Source organism: Magnolia sinica, chromosome 16 (genome assembly GCF_029962835.1).
Source record: "Magnolia sinica isolate HGM2019 chromosome 16, MsV1, whole genome shotgun sequence".
Classification (NCBI taxonomy): domain Eukaryota; kingdom Viridiplantae; phylum Streptophyta; class Magnoliopsida; order Magnoliales; family Magnoliaceae; genus Magnolia; species Magnolia sinica.
This window is the reverse complement of record NC_080588.1, coordinates 1,495,259-1,515,435: the sequence shown is the minus strand read 5'-3', so window position 1 is coordinate 1,515,435 and position 20,177 is coordinate 1,495,259. Positions and strand designations below refer to the sequence as shown.

The window sequence follows — 20,177 nt, the reverse complement described above, 5'->3', positions numbered from 1 at the left end:
TCAAGTCTTATGACACCTCCAATCCCACTCAGCATGCAATTGCTAAATTGAAGAGACGTTGAAATTAAGTTTCCACAACCACTTGGGTATATTTGCAATGAGGCACAATGATAGGATTGGACACTTTACTGTTCTCCACCAACGATCAATCATAAATGGTATCTGATGTAGAAATCCCCAAAAATCAGGATCTAAAAGAGCCCAGTTTACAAGGCTACATTTGATAAATCCAATGCCTGAGGAAGATTCACTGCAATGTTCGTCTTGTATTCTCTTTGTTCTTGTGAAGGGCAGTTTGATATGTTGCATGAAGTGCTTTCCTAATGTGGCCTGCATTTCAACAATTATTTTCATGAATTCTTAAATTATTTGCCGATGCTTGTTAAATTTAATTAATCGAGCTTGGCATGAGGCACTGCAGAAACTTAATTTGTTTATCTTTGCTTATTTTCATTAATTCTTTTAATGAGTTCTTATTAAGTCTAGACTTAATGCAGGTTCCTTTTGCCTGCATCTCTTATCGTTATCAACGACATAGCTGCATACATCTTTGGTTTCTTCTTTGGGAGAACACCTTTGATCAAGCTATCTCCAAAGAAAACATGGGAGGGCTTCATTGGAGCATCTGTCGCTACTATTTTCTCTGCATTTGTGGTCAGAATTGTCTAATTTTGTTGCTTAGTTCTACTTGCATGCTTCTAAAAATTAGTTTATAGGATTAGGGCTTGTTTGGACGCGGGCGTCTCCAATTGAATTGGACAGGACTAGCCACTATCTGTTCATGAGGGTGAAGAAGATGAAAAGAAAAAGAAATTTGAAGTGGTGTTCGACATCACCCTGCCCCCACAATAATGTTTTTGGATAAGCCAAACACCTAAGGTTTCCAAATTGATATCCCTATTGGTAAAAATTCCACAGTGGTCAGGATTACCATGTCCAAACAGGCCCTTATGTCTATTGAAGAAGATTATTTTTGCTAACAATTGACTTTTGCTAGATTAATGTTTTCATGTGAAGTTCTTTTCAACAGAACCCTACCAAGTTTATGTGTAGCTCCAAGTAAATCTACTATACACAAAAGCATACCATGTAGCATACAAAGCTCATATGACACCACTAGCTATTGGTTTATGTTATGTAGCTGATGCAGGACTTTGATGCAGGACAACCAACCACTTGCTCTAAAAGCTCGAACTGATAGAGCGTGGCGAATCAATCCCTTTATTTCATAGCTCGGGCCCCACTTCCCATGGGTTAGGACCTTGGCTGAACCCCCTCGTGGGTCCCACATCACATGGGTTCTACCTCACATGGGCCGCCCACCCCGAGTATGCCCTTGCATCACACATGCCACCCCATTAGAGTCCGGTGTGAAATACCCCTATATAAATCACCCTTGGTGAGAAGTCTCGTACACGAGATCTCCCGCTCTGATACCACTTTGATGCAGGATAACTAACCACTTGCTCTAAAAGCTTGAATTGATAGAGCATGGCAAATTAATCCCTTTATCTCATAGCCCAGGCCCCACTTCCCATGGGTTAGGTCGTCGGCCGAACCCCCCTCATGGGTCCCACATTACATGGGTTCCGCATCACACAAGCCACCCGCCTCACACGGGTGGGGCCTGCCTCACACAAGCCACCCGCCTCACACGGGCCGCCTACCTCGAGTGTACCCCTACATCCCACAACCACCCCACTTGAGCCCGGTGTGAAAATGCCCTTGCGTTAGTAGTGCATATGTTCCTGTGTGTAGCCACACATGGTTGCCTTTACTTTTATGTGAGCAATACTCGTATTGAAATATTACTGCTCATCGTCATCATCCTTATCTAAGCCTTATCCTAACTAATTGGGTCAACTACATTAGTCATGTTCTGCCATTCCATTCTATGAGGGACCATAGCCTTAATTTAACCATGGGTCATCATCTCTTTCTTACTACCTCCGTTTATGTCATTTTGAGCCTTAGCCTTGCACTTTTATAGCCGTCGGCATAAATTAATTCACTTTCACTCTTAACGAGTATTGTTTTTGTTCTCCGATACACATGGCCAAACCATCTAAATGTAGTTTTTCTCATTACCTATTGGGGCAATTCCTAAGTTCCCTTGAATGTGTTCATTTCTAGTTCTATCCTTCCTCTTCTTGCCATTCACCATCTCAATATCCTCATTTAAGCTACCAGCATTATCGACCCAAGATATAGGAAGCAGTCACTTTGGGGGTACTTCTCAGTGATCAATCTTAGCTAATTCATCATTACTGCTCCTATTGTTACTAAAATTGTATTTCATATACTCTGGTTTTGTCTAGCTAATTTAAAACCTTTAGATTCGAAAGCATCCCTCTATAGTTCTACCTTCTTCTTCTTCTTCCTATTTTTTTAGTTAACCCACACCCCCTCCCCCAAACCGGCATAAATTCTTAGTTAACTTGCCTATAACCAATTGAAAACCTTTAGATCTGAAAGCATCTAATGCAGGGGCATTTTCACATCGGGCTCGAGTGGGGTTGCCTATGGGATGCAGGGGCACACTCGGGGTAGGCGGCTCGTGTGAGGCGGGCCCCACCCGTGTGATTCTGGTAGCTCGTGTGAGGTGGTACCCATGTGATTTGGGGCCCACGAGGGGGGTTCGACCGAGGTCCTAACCCATGCAATGTGGGGCCTGGGCAATGAGATGAAGAGATTAATTCGCCATGCTCTATTAGTTAGCTTTTAGAGCAAGTGGTTAATTATCCTGTGTTAAATTGGTATCAGAGCGGGAGGTCTTGTGTTCGAGACTCCTCACCGGGGGTGATTAATGCAGAGACATTTTTACACCGTGCTCGAGTGGGGTTGCCCGTGGGATGCAAGGGCACACTCGGGGTGGGTGGCCTGTGTGAGGTGGGTGGCTCATGTGATTTGGGGCCCACGAGGGGGATTCAACTGAGGTCCTAACCCAAGTGATGTGGGGCCTGGGCTATGAGATAAAGGGATTAATTCGCCATGCTCTATCAGTTCAAGCTTTTAGAGCAAGTGGTTAATTGTCCCACGTCAACATCCCTCTATAGTTCTACCTTCTTGTTCTTCTTCTTCCTATTTTTTAAGTTAACTTCTTGTTCCTGCTTTTTGTCTCTCACTCTCTCTCTCACACACACACACATAAATTCCTAGTTAACTTGCCCAGTGTAACCCTACTTTTATTGAAAATTCACTTGTCTCTTCACTAACAATCCTCACATTAGTTACCACCTCTTCATCATGTCCTTAACCATGTCAATATATTGTTCTCGAGACTTAATTCTTTTGTAACATCAACCAATTTTTTTCTTTTTTCCAAAAATGAACATCAAACAGATTATCTCCATAGGAATTCTATCATATGTTTTCTTTATGTCAATAAAGATCATGTGGATATCTTTCCTCCTCTCCCTAAACTTTTCCATCAATTGTCTTAGGGGGAAAAAGAATTAAAAAAAAGGATGGTAGACCCCACTAGCATAAATTTGAAATAATTTTCTGATACATTTATCTCATGCCTATATCTTTACTCAATCATTCTCGCTGAAAGTTACATAGTACAACTCAATAAGCTTAATCTTGCAATAGTTATTGCAACTCTTTCTCATTTCTTCTTGTGAATATGTACTAAGATACTTCTTCACCGTTTCAAGCACTTTCTCAATCTTGTTGAATAACTTAGTCGACTAAAATAAGTCAATCTCTCCCTTGCACTTCTAAACCTTACTGGTATGTGATATGGTCTTAAGGCATTTCTTGTCTCCATCCTTCTTAAAGCTTCTTTCACTTCGGATATCATAATCCTATGAAAGTATCAATGATCTCTAGCCTCATTTGAGTTTATGATTCCGTCTCTAAGCTTAGAGTGGTCATAATTTAACAACTTTTGGAAATAACTTCTCTACTTTCCATTGATTGCATCGGCCTCAACCAAAACTAGGGTTGCAGCTTGGATTGGGTCAACCTGAAACTATTTGGCCCAACGCTAATTTCGGGTCATGACAGTTAAGTTTTGGTTGGGTTGGGTTGAAAATCCTCAATTTGACCCTCAACTTGACCGAAGCTGGGTTGGGTTTTGGTTGAGGTCTCAAGCAACCCAACCCAACATGTACCTGACCTTATGTGCAATACATATACATGTGATTTATGACTAGGATACGTGATATAGATGTCAAATCATGGCTTAGATTTAAAAAAAAGAAAAAAAAAGGTTCATGCGAGTTTGATTTGCATGATCAATGGGCCACCATTACTTTTGTTCCAATGCATGTTCACATCATGCACTACTTGATGAGTGACATGGATCTTTGATGCGTGCTCTATTTGTCTGGATCTCTTACCAGTGTTCCGCCTATTCACATTCGGGGCATTTCATTGAATATTTATGAGCCACAACTTTGGAATCATGACCCTATTAGAAAGGCCAAAATCATCTGCAACTTGTTTCGACATAGTTGTCACAACGCTCAAGCTTCGGCACCATGTTGTATTTGTGATATCCACTCCATCCATTTACTTTGTTTTAGTGAGTGCAGACTTTATTTTGCTAGTCTTATTTCAGTAGTCACATGTGTTGCTATATTAATGTTATTTGCAAGTGTTAACCCAACCCAACCTAACCCAGCCCAAATGTCTGTAGGGTTGAGTATCTTAGGTTGGGTCTAGGGTTGTATTGGACCTTGGGCCAATTCTTGAAGTAGGGTTGGGCCTGGGTTGATCGTCAACCCGACCCAACCTACCCGACTTGCACCCCTAACTGATACCCTTCAGTCACACCCTTAATGCATCTAGCATAATCCAGGCCCCTACTCTTCCTCTCCCTTATTTTTGGAAGTTTAGATGCATCTTTCTCACATTCTTGTCCCCAATCTATCATACAGATCGCTATATGCCTTAAGTTTAACCTCACTTACTATTTGAGCATTCTTTTTGGCATTTGTATTTTCTAATGTTTCCTCGTTTCTAGTCCCTTGCAAGTCTTGTACCATGATTAATTCTCGCTAATAGCCTCTTGAATTTTATCATTCAACAGGTTTTCTAATAAGAGCAGGTTTTTCATCTAGATACTCCCAACACTCCTTTCACTACTTTCTCAATCCACTTGCTCATCCCACTCCACATATTATTAACTTCTAACTTCTTCCTCAACATTCCACTTAATCAATTTATTTCTAAATAACTCAGCTTTTTCTCTTTTCAAATTTCGCCACCTTGTTCTTGGACACCTATCAATTTCCTCCCTCTTTTCCATCTCTTAATGTAAACATTCATGACCATTAACCTATGATGCATGGTCAAACTCTTTGGTATAACCTTGCAATCTTAACTTTTGCTCATTTTGTCTCTTCAAGAGGAAAGAAGTCTATCCGCTTTGTATATGATTGACTTTTGAAGGTTATTAAATGTTTGTCTCTCTGTCTGATGTGATCATGTGTCATAGCAAAATTGAAGATAGCATCCCACATCCCATTTCTGTCTTTTTCATACACGTCCATTTAAGCCCCCTCACATAAACATTCCTTCTCCATTCACAATTCCTTGACTTATTTCATCCATGTCCTCCTAGAATTGCCTCATAATTCTCTCCTCTAATCCTGCCTATGGAGCATATCCACTAATGTCATTGATTATCTCCTCTCCTAACACAAGCTTTATTTTTAAAGCCCATTGCCCAACTCTCTCAACATCAACAACTTTATCATTTTAATTGTTGTCTACCACTATCCCCACCCAATTTCTGTTGTTGAGTTTTCTTATATACGAAAGTTTATATCCATCAATTTCCTTAGCTTTTGCCCTTTCCCACTTGGTTTCTTGTACACAAGTTATGTTAACTCTCTATCTCTCAATCACATCCACAAACTCAATGTTCTTATCCATTGAAGTTTCTACAATCCATGTGGTAAGATGAATCCTATTCTCCACGACTAGCTTATTTTCTCGCACTCATCTAAAATAGCATAGGAACCTTGCTTACTTTTTATAGCAACCGAACACTGTAGTGGCAATTGCTTCTAGGTGACGCCTAGCCAACCCCCATGGGTGCCAATGTAGTGTCCTTTCAAGTAACATGCTAGCCAACCCTTGCCCAATTCTCATTGCACTCGGGTGTTGTTGCAGTGTCAGTGTGTCGCTTGTAGGCAAAGTATTTCATATCAGTAACAGTTGCCGTAACAGTCACCACCATTACCAATACGACTATCGGCCATAACGGCCGATACAGGGGCATAACGACCGTTACGACCACCGTAACGGTTGAAAAAAAATCACCTAAAAAATTCTGAAAAAATATCTAGAAAATCTAAAATAATGTAAATATTCCACATGTATTTTTTTTATTTTTTTTTATTCTTTGTATTTTTGAACATGTTTATGGTAGTATAACAGTCCACTCTTGGGTGAGAGTGTTGTATTGGGTTGTCTAGTGAATTTATGAACATCGTTATATGTCTCTAATGTTTTTTTTTTTTTTAAACACACGCACACACACCCTACACACTCACACTGGTGGAATTTCACCACCTATGGGTACTCGAACCCTTGCCCGAGAGTTGAAACTCCCGAGAGTCTACCACCCGAGCAAGAGTAAGGACCCTATATGTCTCTAATGTTTACACATACAATCAATCATTAGAACCATAAATCGGGAAAAAAGAAGAAGCATAAATACCACTTTTTCAAATTTTTTGAAAAAAAAAAATGGCCCTTAGAGCTTCTATTTGCTCAAATCACTTATGGTTTTAATTATAAAAACTATAGTAAGAGTGGTCGAAATTTATTGTAGAAAGATATAAGAGAGTTTTTGGAATGAGAAAAGTGGAAAAATGATGAAAAAATGGATTTAAATAGAAAAAGAAGTGGCCGTTTTCGACCATTATTGGGGTCACGGTCGTTATGCCCCTGTAATGGCCAATACGGTCCTAAAAAACCAACTATCCCGTTTTACCCTTGTATCGCATAACAGTCATGGCCGTTACCTATATGTATTAGCCTTTACGGTCGTATCATAACGAATACGGTACACCTTGTCTTTAGGGAACACTCTAGCATGAGCTTGAAATGTCATGTCAAGATTCGTGAAGGATGGGTAAAGTTTTATGCCAGTTGCCTTCTTGATGCTAGCTCCTTTTATTTTTATTTTTTGCTATTCCATGGGAGTTGTTTCATTGGTTCTCTTGGATTTTGCAAAAATGTGTGAACTATTTATCAGGAATTGGTACCGTTGATTCTCAAGATTTACATAGACTTTATGGCCATAGCTGTTTTGGAGGGAATTGTTAGACCATGTTAATTTAGTGGGCATAGTTACTTATCCCAAACCAATTAGCTTCACATTGGGTTTTTTGCTATTCCATTGGAGTTGTTTCATTGGTTCTCTTGGATTTTGCAAAAATGTGTGAACTATTTATTAGGAATTGGTACCGTTGATTCTCAAGATTTACATAGACTTTATGGCCATAGCTGGTTTGGAGGGAATTGTTAGACCATGTTAATTTAGTGGGCATAGTTACTTATCCCAAACCAATTAGCTTCACATTGGTTCTTTGTATGGTTTGGCATATAGTTAGCTGCATGGAGCATAATTGGGAAGAGCAGGGGATTGGGATGACAATGGCATTACTTGGAAAGCATTTGCTTCAAAATTTTAGCAAGTATAAATGACTAAGAAGTAGTTTGCAGAACACCAGTTAGAACAGCAATTTGAAGGAGTGGCACCTTGGTAGAAGGTTCACGCAACTAAGGTTTGACCTGTTGTGGAGAATGGCTATTGAAATCATTCCATAACCTATAATGTCTAACATTCCATTCCTTGGGTTCCACACCTTCTCATAGGAATGTGTCTCCATTTTAGGAACATGCATTTTTTAAATCTTTTGTGACATATTACTAATTTTTTTTAGGGATTTGAATATATTTTGTGCGAGTATAGCTAGTTTCGGACTTTGGATAGTGGTGATTCATCCACTGTACATGTGGTGTATCGTGTTACCCACTCCAGATGGAGCATATCCTGGTTTTATATATATATATATATCCTGAAAATTATACTGATTAAACAATCTTAACCATCTTATATTGGCTGTTCAATGTGGATCACTGACCTTCCTCTTCCTTTCTTCTTCTTCTGTAAACTATCAATTTGATGGCCATTGATAGCCACCAATTGGACTGTTAAGATCATTTAATAATTTTGATTTTTAGACATTCTTCATCCACAATGGGGCTAGTCATTTGGACAGTCTGGATTACTTGCATATATGCCACATGTATGGTGGATGAATCACCACCATTTAAGAAATGGTGGAAAACAATCCATCTTTTCTTTTTTAAACAGTCCAACTTCTGGTTCCAAGTGTGTTTTTTTTTTTTTTTATAATGAAATTTGACTTAACTAACCTGATATTCATATATAATGTTTTATGCAGCTAGCAAATGTCCTGGGCCATTTCCAGTGGCTAACATGTCCGAGGAAGGTTAGTCTTTTCGACAGAATGCAGCTGCCAATGTTCAAAGCAACATGCCCTATACTTTTAGAGATCCTTCGTAAGGAATCCATATTTTAGAAATTACATCCATCTTTTGCTAGATATACTCCTTTTTCTACTTTGGTAATACAACAGTGCAAACTGTACTGTTGTATTAGCAAATGCATAAAAAAGGGTGCATATATACTAAAGGGTGGGTGTAAGCAGCAGCTCCCCATTTATTCTCCTATTCATATTGGTGAAATAACTGCAGGATCTCTCAACTGGATGGCTTTACTGTGATCCTGGTCCGATGTTTAAGCCAGAGTATTATACTTTACCAGGATGGCTGCCTGTATGGGTGAGTAATGAAATGTTTAGATGGATTTGGTTTTATCCATTTATTAATGCTTGTGTGTGCATCTTGCTTGATTGGTACGGTTCCTTAGAACATCTTGAGTCTCTCTCTTTCTCTCTCTTTTTTTTTTAATGACGACAGGGTGTCCCCGCCCATCTTGAGTCTCTATGATTCGAGGTGAAAAGAGGGAAAAAAAAGTCCTGCAAAGTCTTTTATTTTAAAAATATAGTTTATGAGTTTGTTCTTTGTAAATAACTTAATTGTTTGAATCATAGTTCTAAAACTCGCTGAATTGACTAACAACTCGTCCGAATCAACTCAACTCAGTGAGATTTCAAGAAAAATCGCTGGGAAACTCAGTCGTGGGTCTAACTTGACCCTGACTTGGGAAAACTTGTCGAGTTGACTCAACCACTTGGTCGACTTGACACAACTTGCGGTGACTCGAACCAAGTCACTCAATGAGTCACAATGTGATTAAGTATGCATTCCCCTGCAGTAGAGATTGTGGGTTCAAATCTCCACAAATCTTCCCAGAAGTGAAGCTTCTTTCAATCACCACATGAAAATCGGGCTGCCTCCTTAAATTTGTTTATCAATCTAGCAACACCTTCACCCACCAATCCCCATCGTGGACTCCATATTTGGTGGTGATCACCTCCCTCCACACCTTCCTTCCTCCATGTCGAATCTCCACAACCATTCTCTAAGGAGTGCCAAATTCATTTTCTCCAGATTCCTTACTCCTACACCCCCTTCCCAATATGACTTGCTCACTTCTTCCCAACTTAAGAGGTGAACTTTTGCTTCACTTCAGCCCATTGCCACAAAAATTCCTCAGTAGCCTTTCTATTCTATATAAGACCGATGCTAGCATTTGAAGAGAGACATATAATATAGAGGTAGATTTGACTAGGCAGCCTTATTAAATGTAATCCTCCACCTGGGAACAGATGCCTACTTCTCCACTTGAATAATTTCCTTTCAACCCTATCCATAGGTGCTTCGTGGGCTTTGCCAAAACAAAGTGTGAGCCCAAGGTATGACGTTGGGAGCAATCCTGTCCAATATCCTAATACCCCTGCCAACCTAACCACCTCTTCCTTTAAAAGTACAAACCCCAACATTTCACTTGTCGAGAAGTTCACTTTTAGGCTGAAAACCACTTCAAAACGTTACACTAACTTCCTCAGGCTATCTGTCATTCCCAACTCTACATCGCAAAAGAGGATAATGTCATCAGCAATCTGAAGATGTGAAATTTGTAATCCACCACCCCCACCCTTAATCCTTTAATCAATCCCACTGGCCCTTGGCTAGCATCTTGCTCAGCGCCTCTGTGGCCACCAACAAACAGAAAAAGGGAAAGCGGGTGCCCCAACTTAAGACCCCTTGACACCTGAAAAAATCTTTTAGAGAACCATTTACTAGCACAAAAAACTTTACCAAATAGACACACTCTTGCACCCACCTCCTCCACTTGACCCTGTCCACACCAACCTTATTGGCAAGCAGAAGGAATTTAAAGAAATGTTTTACTAGGCTGAATGCAAATAGCCCTTTAACTACCTAGGAGAGTAATCTGCCTAACTGATCCTGCTTTGCAAGTTTGGATTTTTATTTTATGATTTATAGTGCTTCAGTTTCTTCTATTTTAAATGATTACAAGATAACTGGGGCAATCCAGTAAATGGTTCGGTTTGAGTGCACAAATACGTTCAATTCTAATGCCCCAGTTAACGGTTCAGTTTTAGTGCACAAATATGTTCAATTCTTCATTTTTGAGCCAGTAGTTTGAACTTCTCATATTCTCATGGCATTCAGTTGGAGAGTACTCATTTCTGTACCCTTTATGTAGAGTTAGGTCCACCAGCATGTCTGTTCAGAACCTGTTCCAGGGAGTTGTGATGAATGAAGAGTGCACATGTGATGGGGGCCTTAAAGTCTATAGAAGGAAAAGTAAGGCTTGGGTGGGGCCCATGAGTCTACTCCAGGCTTCACGGGCCAGCCGACCACTTTTACAAGCCAAAATAAGTGGTGCAGTTGGGCCACCTTGAGCCCAACAAGTGCACATGTACTTTTTTATTAAGAAAAGTTATTGCAGGAGTATTTTTGTAAGTCTTTTAAGTCAATCTGGTAGCCTTTATTTAGGGTTTTCTTCTGGGGAAAAGGAGGTATTGTAACTTGGTTTTTTAAGAAAGGAACCTTCTTTGGGGCTGGTAAAGTTGTCGATTCATCTCCTTCGTCTTGATGTTGATTCCAAGATCATCAGTGGTATTAATTCTATGGTGAAACCTATCTCTTTCCCTCATCTAATGTTCTATAATCTTCTTCCCCACCCAAGAAGGTGTGCGCTTCTCTTATGGGGATGGCACTAGGATTCGCTTGTGGGAGGATTTAGGGATTGGGGACAGTTCTAAAAGAAGTATATCCGAGGATTGCTTCTGAAACCGGTGAGTTTACCCAATTGTGGGTGACTTCCTATGGAGTCATGCCTTTTCTGAGTGAAAGGGATTTAATGATTTGGTCTGCAGATAAGTCTGGTAGTTTCCTAGTTCATTCCTTATATTGTAATATTGGCAACAATGCGAGAGCAGCAAGAGGGGGTTGTTTGGCGTTTGTGCGGTCTTACAGGGCCCCTCCCAAAGTTGTTTCTTTTACTTGGTAGATAAGGAATGGGATTCTAACAGTAGATAATCTTCAGAAGCAATCGATGGTGCTGCCCAACTGTTTTACAATGTGCTCAAGGGATGCAAAGATGGTGGGCCATTTATTTATTCAGTGCTCTTTTTCAAGGAAGGTGTGGGAAAAAGTCTTACTTTCCTTCGGATTAGAGTGGGTGATCCCCGTATCGGTTGAAAGCCTTCTTTTAGCTTGGCATGGGGAAAGACTCGGGTAGAAGAAGGGGACGGTGAGGAGGCTGAGTTTGCTAGTGGTTCTTTGGGCCATTTGGGTGGAGAGGAACAATCAGAGATTCTGGAACAAAATAGGGTCAGTCCAGATTGTACATGATAGATGGATGTAACTACTTGGGCTTCTTGCCTGAGAGATTTTGGCCAAGGAGATTGACCTTTACTCTCTAGGCTTTAGTAAGTTGTTATTCTTTGAGCTTTGGTTCCTTTTGTTATAAAAATCAATTGCATTTCAAAAAAAAAAAAAACATTGGCTTGCGCTTTTATCAATCTATGTTCTACTTTGTTTAACCGTTCTCTTATTGTCACACAGTTTCCTTGGAAAGAGGTGCCAATTTTGCCGGTGCAATGGCATGCTTTAGCGCTTGGTCTATTCGCATCAATCATAGCACCCTTTGGGGGGTTTTTCGCAAGCGGTTTCAAGAGAGCGTTTAAAATCAAGGTTCTTCCTTAATTGATTGTCAGCTCAAGTGATAAAGATTTACATGACAATTCATGGTTGTGAATTTTTCTTTTCCCTGGATTAATACAGGATTTTGGCGACAGTATTCCTGGACATGGTGGAATTACCGATCGAATGGATTGCCAGGTAAGATGCCGGAAATTTTGAATTATTAGTAATTGAGTAGACATGCATGTTTACATGAATCCTGTTTTTGGTCACAAATACACAAGTGTTTTCAAGGAATCTTACAACATTAATATTTCATTTCACTATTGTTTTCCATTCTTTTTCTTCTTTTGTGTTGGTTCTTCCAAGATGTTTTGGATTTTTTGTTGATCATGGATGAATAGACTGTGGTCACGACTCATTAATCACCAGTCATTACTACTGGGTAATGCTTTCTTGACTGCTCATGTGGGAGTCCAGAACATGAAAAACAGGAAAAACATTGAGTTGGGTGCGTCCATTGTTTTGTGAGGTGCGCTTCAGTGGCACCAATACCAACATAAGCTTACGGTGGTACTGGGCAAAAGTGGGGCCCACATGTTGTCTATATATCATCCACCCCGTCCATCAGATGCATCACCTCAGAAAACCAAAAGGATTGAAAAGTCAGCTGGATCAAAAAATCAGGTGGGCCATAGCATAGTCAATAAAGATGAGATAGGGCACCCGCCTTTGATTTTCATAGGGGCCACCTGAGATGCGAAACTTCCTGATATTTTGCTCAAACTTCTTCCATACCAGATGAAGGGTCTAAACGGCATGGATTAGGTATAGATGGAATAGAGATCTACATGCTTTCCCACATGTAGATATCTGACTTGTTTGACTTTTTGTATCTTTTTGTGGCTTCCTCATGCAGATGGTGATGGCTGTGTTTGCATATATCTATCTTCAGTCGTTTATAGTGCCTGAGAGCTGTTCAGTCGAGATGATTCTGGACCAGGTAAAGGCATGCTTTTGAATCAGTTTTATCTCCCTTTCGGAAGTGATCCAGTGGTTGGCTGGCAAACAAAAAATCATCAGAGTACAAATCAGTCCTTGGATGATGTGGCATGTGACGCATTATATTCCAACATTTGGTTGGATTTTTTAGCAGTTGATGGTATATGTTGGGCCTTGGGCTGTCAAGGAGCCTGGCTTAGTAGGCCTGAGCTGGGATGTTCATTCCTTGTGCCCTTAAATTAGGCCCGTCCCAGCTAGCATGCCTAAAGTTTGGGTCTGGGTTCAGGTCCGGTCCATAGCAGTCAGAAGAATGCTTGGACTAGGCTCAGGAGACCTCATTGGATAAGTTGCCAAAAGATAAGCTGAAGCTCAGTCGTGGGACTTTCCGCCTGCGAGCCTTGCCTACTGGGTTTGACATGCATCCTAAGTCTCTCTGTCCGGCAAAAAGTCCAACAGGTATTTGGGCTGTCTAACCCATTGACAGCCTTATCAGGCTCCAAATCTCATCACCGTCCAATCAAAAGATCACACTCCCATAGGTGGCCTGCACATTCATGATTGGGATGTGACTTGTGAGTCAAACACTGGACTGTGGCCCCCCTTCCCTTTTACTTTTCTACTATATGGAAATTCTGTGGGACGGTCCATGCCAAGTACCATCCAGTGGCTGTTCGAGGCTTGGGAGCTGTGTTTTGTTGCTGACTTATATGGGCTGTTTGGAAGGGGAGGAATAGTTGTACAATCAATGGGATGTGTGCACCAAATTCTGTTTTATTTACAGAGTCAAACGCTTTGTTTGCTCCTCGGCAGAATTTTCTGGTTTCTTAGTTCCTAGGCTTGGGAACGATTTCCATATTTGATCGGTTCTTTGTGTTTTTTCTTCTTTTTAATGGCCTTTTCACCTTCCTTTTAATAAAATCTTATCTACTGATCTGGAAAAAAAAAGTAGTAAAAACGATATCTGTGGGACGGTTGTGATGCAGATACTAAGAAACCTTTCTCTCTAGGAGCAATGGATTCTGTACTTGCAGCTGTTGAAGATCTTCCAAGAGAGGCAGTTCCTGAAGGATTGAAGCAGCACTCCCATGTGCCTGTAGTCTTGCATGTTATGTAAATGGTGATGTGTTTTACTCCTCCCCATCTCATATTTACAAAGGTTTTCAATACATAGACATTGAATGTATAGTCTTCCGAGTCCTCTCTTTCCTTTCTCACCCATCCCCTTTTTTCCCTTTTATCTTTTCAAAATGCTCCGGTGCTATAAGTTATAGTGCTCCTAGTTACATTGCGACGCTTAGTCCAATCTATTGATCTAGACTGTTCGTTAGGCTCAACGCATATTTCACAGGCTACCATGCAAACATCACTCTAATCTATGGCCTTTTAATATGGATGGTCCACAGAAAATAGTGCCAATTAACAATAAAATCCATCTATTTGTTAGGGACAATAATGGATTGCTAATTATTTTGAAGAATCACCTTTTGTTAGGCAATCATAACCATACCATCCATGGGTTGGATCATCCGGTCAGTGCAAATTTTTTGCATGGTTACCTGGAGAATGTGTTCCAGACTTAATGGACAGTTCAGATTGACCGATTGGAATGTCCAAGTCAACCAATGCAATCAGGAGCACTACAATGGAGCATCTCTCTTTATATTCTATCTGTATCTAGAGGAAATATAATGTCTGCATCCAAAGGTGAAGTGTCCTGATTCATCCATTTTGCACAGGTGGGGATTTGTTTCAGTGATCCAGACTGTAGATATGATTCTCTGCCCCATTGGATGGCGGATATCCCATTGACATCCCAGATTTGATTATTCTATCCATGTGATCTATGACTATCAGTTTGGACTGTTTCATTGGTTTTCTGCAGCCATTTATTTTTAGGCACAGATCCAAGGTTTAGAATAGTCTAATGGGGGGAACTCTTAGGTGGAACTCATCTCTTTTGGGTTCCTTGGGGGTAAGGATTCCTGAACCATGGGACCCACATGTACAACCTAGCGAATCAGGACACTTGGTTTCTGGTGCAATGGGAGTCATCACCTTGTAATTAGGGGTGCAAATGGGTCCAATTGGGTCGAGAGTCCCAACCCATTTAATGATATGTATGTATTTTTGTCCCAGAAATGAAATGGGGTTTGGGTCCAGGACAGGTCCAAGTCAAAATACCATTTTATTTCACGGTTTGGGTTTCCATTTTGGAGGATCCAAACCCGACCCATGAAATTCATGGGTTTAGGCCTGAGTTGGGTCAAGGCATTCCCACCGATCCCTACATGATCGATGGCCCAGATCTCATACATGATAAGTCCCTTTTCACTTGAGCAACTAGACCTAGCTTCAGCATTCCTCATGACTGTCTTCTTTCGATTTTATTTTCGCCCAATTCAGTAGATGGATCAGCAGTGATTGCATACAGCAATTGCATGTGAGCTTTGAAATTCATGCATTTTCTTTTTCACCTATTCAGTAGATGGATGAGCAGTGATTGCATGCAGCAATTGCATGTGAGCTTTGAAATTCATGCATTTTCTTTTTCGCCTATTCAGTAGATGGATGAGCAGTGATTGCATGTGAGCTTTCAAATCCATGCATTTCCTTTCTGTCGCCATGTGATCTGCAAGTTTCACATCCATCCACTAATTAACTAACTATAAATAGTTATGCAGTTCCCATTTTTCACTGGACTAGTGGCTATTAACTATTTTATTGGGTTGGGTTTGGGTCCAGTTTATTTTAGGATGGCCAACATTGGGTTTGGGTTGGGTCTGATTAATTTTAGGTCTCATGCATGACCTATTTGAAAATTAGTTAAATCTTTAGGAGCCTGACCTTATAATTTTGGGTTGGCTACGATGATTCACTGGGTCAACTCAACCCATTTGCACCTTTTACCCATGTTCCCTTCTAAATCATACTTCGATATGCTCCTAGTGAGTTGGCCATCTGAATGGATGGTTAAAAAACATTGGCTAGTCGATAGTTTATAATCCTTATGTTTGTGGCCCACTTAGGTTCAAAATTTTCTCAGTTGATATTTCAATAGGCTTATTACAATCATTCGGTTAAAAATCACATATGTACACTAATTTGGAATATTAAAGCTGATTGGGATGTCACATGTTTCCATGAATATATTAAAATTTTCCATGTATTCTAATTCGTCCCCTTCCATCCAAACAAAATATTTGGATTTCAAATGCAATTTCATTTACCACCATCCAAACACAAAGTAAGCCATTTACTCTCAATTCATTTACCTCCAAATCCATTTTCCATTTACCTCTATTTACAAGCTTCCAAACGAGGCCTATAGGTGAATCAGCTCAATGAATGGGTCCCACTTGATCATAGTCCAATTAAGTTTAACTGCTGATAATTGTGGATTACAACACCAATCAGGGTTCTTTTCTGCTAGGGTTTTGCAATGTTGTAAATACTGAAGACGCATTGAGAGGGGAACAGGCTGAAATTACTGGATTACAAGATATCTACCACCATTGCAAATTTGTTCAAGTCTCTTTCCATACCTCACAAGCAACAGCTGGTTCAGGGCTACACATTCATTCTGAGATGATTGACTTTAGTTCAGCGAGTCGGAGAAAACATTGCTTTTGCTGGGAAAAGCCCTAACAAAAACTTGCCTCCAGCTTACCATTATCAGATTGCTTTGTAGCCGTCTTAAAAAGAAACCAAGAAAAACAAGAAGAAGAAGAAGAAGATAAAATCGGTGCATCAACGGTGGATATGGCCTCAATTGTGGTTCAATGGCCATAATTCAGTGATAATCGGTAAACTGGGTCACACCACAGTGAGGACATTCATTTTGATATGTGGGACAAATAATCACCGACATCTTGAAAATACCACATTATTTTCACGGAAAATGCACCAAATGGTGTTATCCTGATTTTTTTTCTTTTTCTTTTGTCACATGTGGCAAGTGCGGTGCCTCATCCTCCTTCCTCACCCTAAACACAATCCTCTAAAACCGAGTGAGTTGAGAGGGAGCCGCTGCACATTCTTTATAGTTCGATCAGCGTCCGAGAGTCCATTGCTGGACTCTCAGTGTCGCTTAGGCGCGCAAGCCCCCCTCTCTCTCTCTCTCTCTCTCTCTCTCTCATAAGTAGAGATACTCAGTTGTGTTTAAACACAACTCCTTATGGTGGTCCTCGGGTCACTATAAGACCATATACAACCCAATGTCATGGGCCCCACCCGAAGAATGCCCCAATGATCTAAACCATTCATGTAGCTGTCTATATAACTAATACCATGTGTGGCCCACTAATTTCTAACATTCTCCCATTTGGGTCATTCATGGCATTAGAATATTTGCAGCCGAGCCATGTATGCATTAAGTTCATACTTTACATGTTTGAAACTGTTATAGATATACTTTAATGGATCATGGGCAGTACCTGTAATAATATAGTCCATTGAAACTATTGATATTGGACCATGGTGATCGTCGCATCATTTGTTGAAATGAGATCAGGCGTGATTACAAATACCAACATTCCAACATTCCCAATGGCATGGATTCCGAAAACATATGTGCGTGATATGGAGATCTGATATTAGGCGTGACCTGCATGCAGACTTCCAAGCGGTCATGTCATCTCCATCATAAGATGCTTCAACCTCAATCATGACCAACACTATCTGTCCTTTTTTTCTTTATGCATGCACAATAAGAACATATGACAAAACTTGAATCATTAATAATCCTTAATTTACTAAAATGTGTACAAAACCTTAATGTTTATAGTCTCACTAACCTACGATACAATTATCAGTTGGGTTTTATAAACACTCGACGATTATAGATCATTTTCTTTTCAATGGACTTTAGTGAGTGCTCTTTTGTCTCTATCTCAATTCAGAGGATTACAATATTGCAACGTCTACCACTTGGGTTCGTGATAGATGTTAGAATTTTGTTCAAATGTATGATGTTATAAGTGCTCGCATTATACCCTGTTGAGCTACAACACTCGTGCTGTAAAACAAAACCTGAAACTATACCTCCCACTAACGAGGCATTCAATGTAGACCAACTTATTCATATTATTAGTTTCACCCGATTGATGTTACAATATATGAGTTGAGTATCTTTATCACCTTTCTTTATTCATCTAATTTATGGACCCTGTATACCCACAATCTCTCCTACAATAAGGATTTTCAATGTATCTATAAGGTCAAGTGCGGGCCCCTGGACTTTTACAGCATTGAGATTGACTCCCATTGTTCCCTCACTAATCAAATGATTAAAGGACAAATGTGATTTTGAGAAAGAATCTTGTGTTGTGTAAATCAGGATTCTTTGGAATTCGAGACACGTGTCTTCTCTCGTTTTCAAGTCAAACTTTTCTCATGGACGCCTGACTCAATGTCATGAATGTCATTATAGGTACATCCTCCTCAAAGTAATAACACTACCTATCCAGACTAAAAACCTATGTACATATCACTTTTAGGGACCTTTGTGCAGATCACTTTTAGGGATCGAACCTATTTATGACTGTCACTTTTATTCTTATCTGTAGATAGGGTTGCCATCATTCACATTCACATTCACATTTCATGCACCATTAGAGTATCGAGGCCCTTAAACCAACATATATATATATATATATATATATATATATATATATATATATATATATATATATATATAAAACCAATATAAAATAAATGCAAGGGTTTTAAAAGATTCAAATGCATCCTAAATTTTGTATTTAAAAGAAATACAAAATCATAAGCCTCGATTCTCCTACTGAAAATATGCCATTGATCACAGCGATCTGCATCACTGGGTCTCTAGCTCCTGAGGTGCCACTAAATGAGATTTAAGATGTGAGTGTATGGTCTAAAATTGATTCACATCATGACAAATATATATCAATTAAAACCTTAAAAAATGTCAGATAAGAATCTTTACCTTAACTTTTGTTCCTATTATTCTTGAGTCAAGCTTTGTACCAATGACATTATTTCTTTAAGTGACCCTCTTGGTCACAACAATAGCGGGTCCAACCACTTTGTTTTGGTCCTTCAACTCTGCACCATCGTTAGCAGTATGTCCTCCTAGAACTTATCTTCTCTCTTTTGTTTTTTTTTTTTGGTGGGGTGTTGTTATGCAAGATGAGTACTTTCTGGTCGCTCTCGCTTAAGCCCCTCTTCCTCTTGCACACATTGTGATATCAACTCAGTCAAGGTTCATTTTTCTTTTTTTAGTATTTATAGACACCCCACCTAAAACAAGGATATGCCACTCATTGAGCTTCATCTTGACTTCAATAAATTATCTTCTATAGACTTGGAAATCATTAAAAATCCAAATGAGTTGAACCAAGAGCATATTCGTCATGTCCCGGAGACAACTAATGGACCCGATCGGCTAGCACCAAATCCAGTGACGACTCGGTCATGGCCATACATCCAAACTTCAGAGCCCCGAAAACTCTTTGTATATAGCAAATGATATGTGAAAAAAGGATAAAATGAATTCTCTATACCTAGTGATCACTCTCTTTATTACTTAGCATTTCCGGATAAAGTTGTGTTGAGGTGTGAAAGGTCACATTTTCAATATTGAGGAAACTACGGTCGTTTTTTCATACAAAGTGGTCATGATGTTATTAAAAGCAAATGTTGACCGATCAAGATGATTTATGGTTCATTTGAAATGTGGTTAAATAATATTCCTAATGAATTTAAGTTTCCTTCAAATTGTGTTATGATGAGCAAGATTCGACCCATTTACCAAAACCACACATTGATGAGTGGCCAAAGTCATAAAAACTCCGACTGCACTTTAGACTAGTAAAATGGGATCCAATTGAATTGATTTCAGTTCCACTGAAAAGCTTATCATGCGACATTTCCAATGAGCTCAATATTATCGAAAACGGACAATCGATTTAATTGCAAACAATTGGTTTCACATACTGAACTGTCATACTTTCGACATGTCAAACGGGGTTCAATCGAAGTGATTATAATCTTATTAGGAAACTTATTTG

At 39.7% G+C, this 20,177-nt stretch overlaps 1 protein-coding gene across 2 annotated transcripts in view; it reads left to right on the top strand.

The window, feature by feature from the left end:
- Window positions 1-14,325, top strand: part of LOC131229370 (phosphatidate cytidylyltransferase 1-like) — a 32,963-nt gene extending 18,638 nt beyond the window's left edge. For both annotated transcript variants that reach the window (XM_058225315.1, XM_058225314.1), the window contains 7 exons: window positions 498-654; window positions 8,433-8,480; window positions 8,746-8,832; window positions 12,055-12,183; window positions 12,274-12,330; window positions 13,052-13,135; window positions 14,118-14,325. In XM_058225315.1, coding sequence (XP_058081298.1) covers window positions 498-654; window positions 8,433-8,480; window positions 8,746-8,832; window positions 12,055-12,183; window positions 12,274-12,330; window positions 13,052-13,135; window positions 14,118-14,141 — 586 coding nt within the window. In that variant the 3' untranslated portion in view covers window positions 14,142-14,325. The remainder of the gene's footprint in view (window positions 1-497; window positions 655-8,432; window positions 8,481-8,745; window positions 8,833-12,054; window positions 12,184-12,273; window positions 12,331-13,051; window positions 13,136-14,117) is intronic.
- The last annotated feature ends 5,852 nt before the right edge of the window (window positions 14,326-20,177 follow it).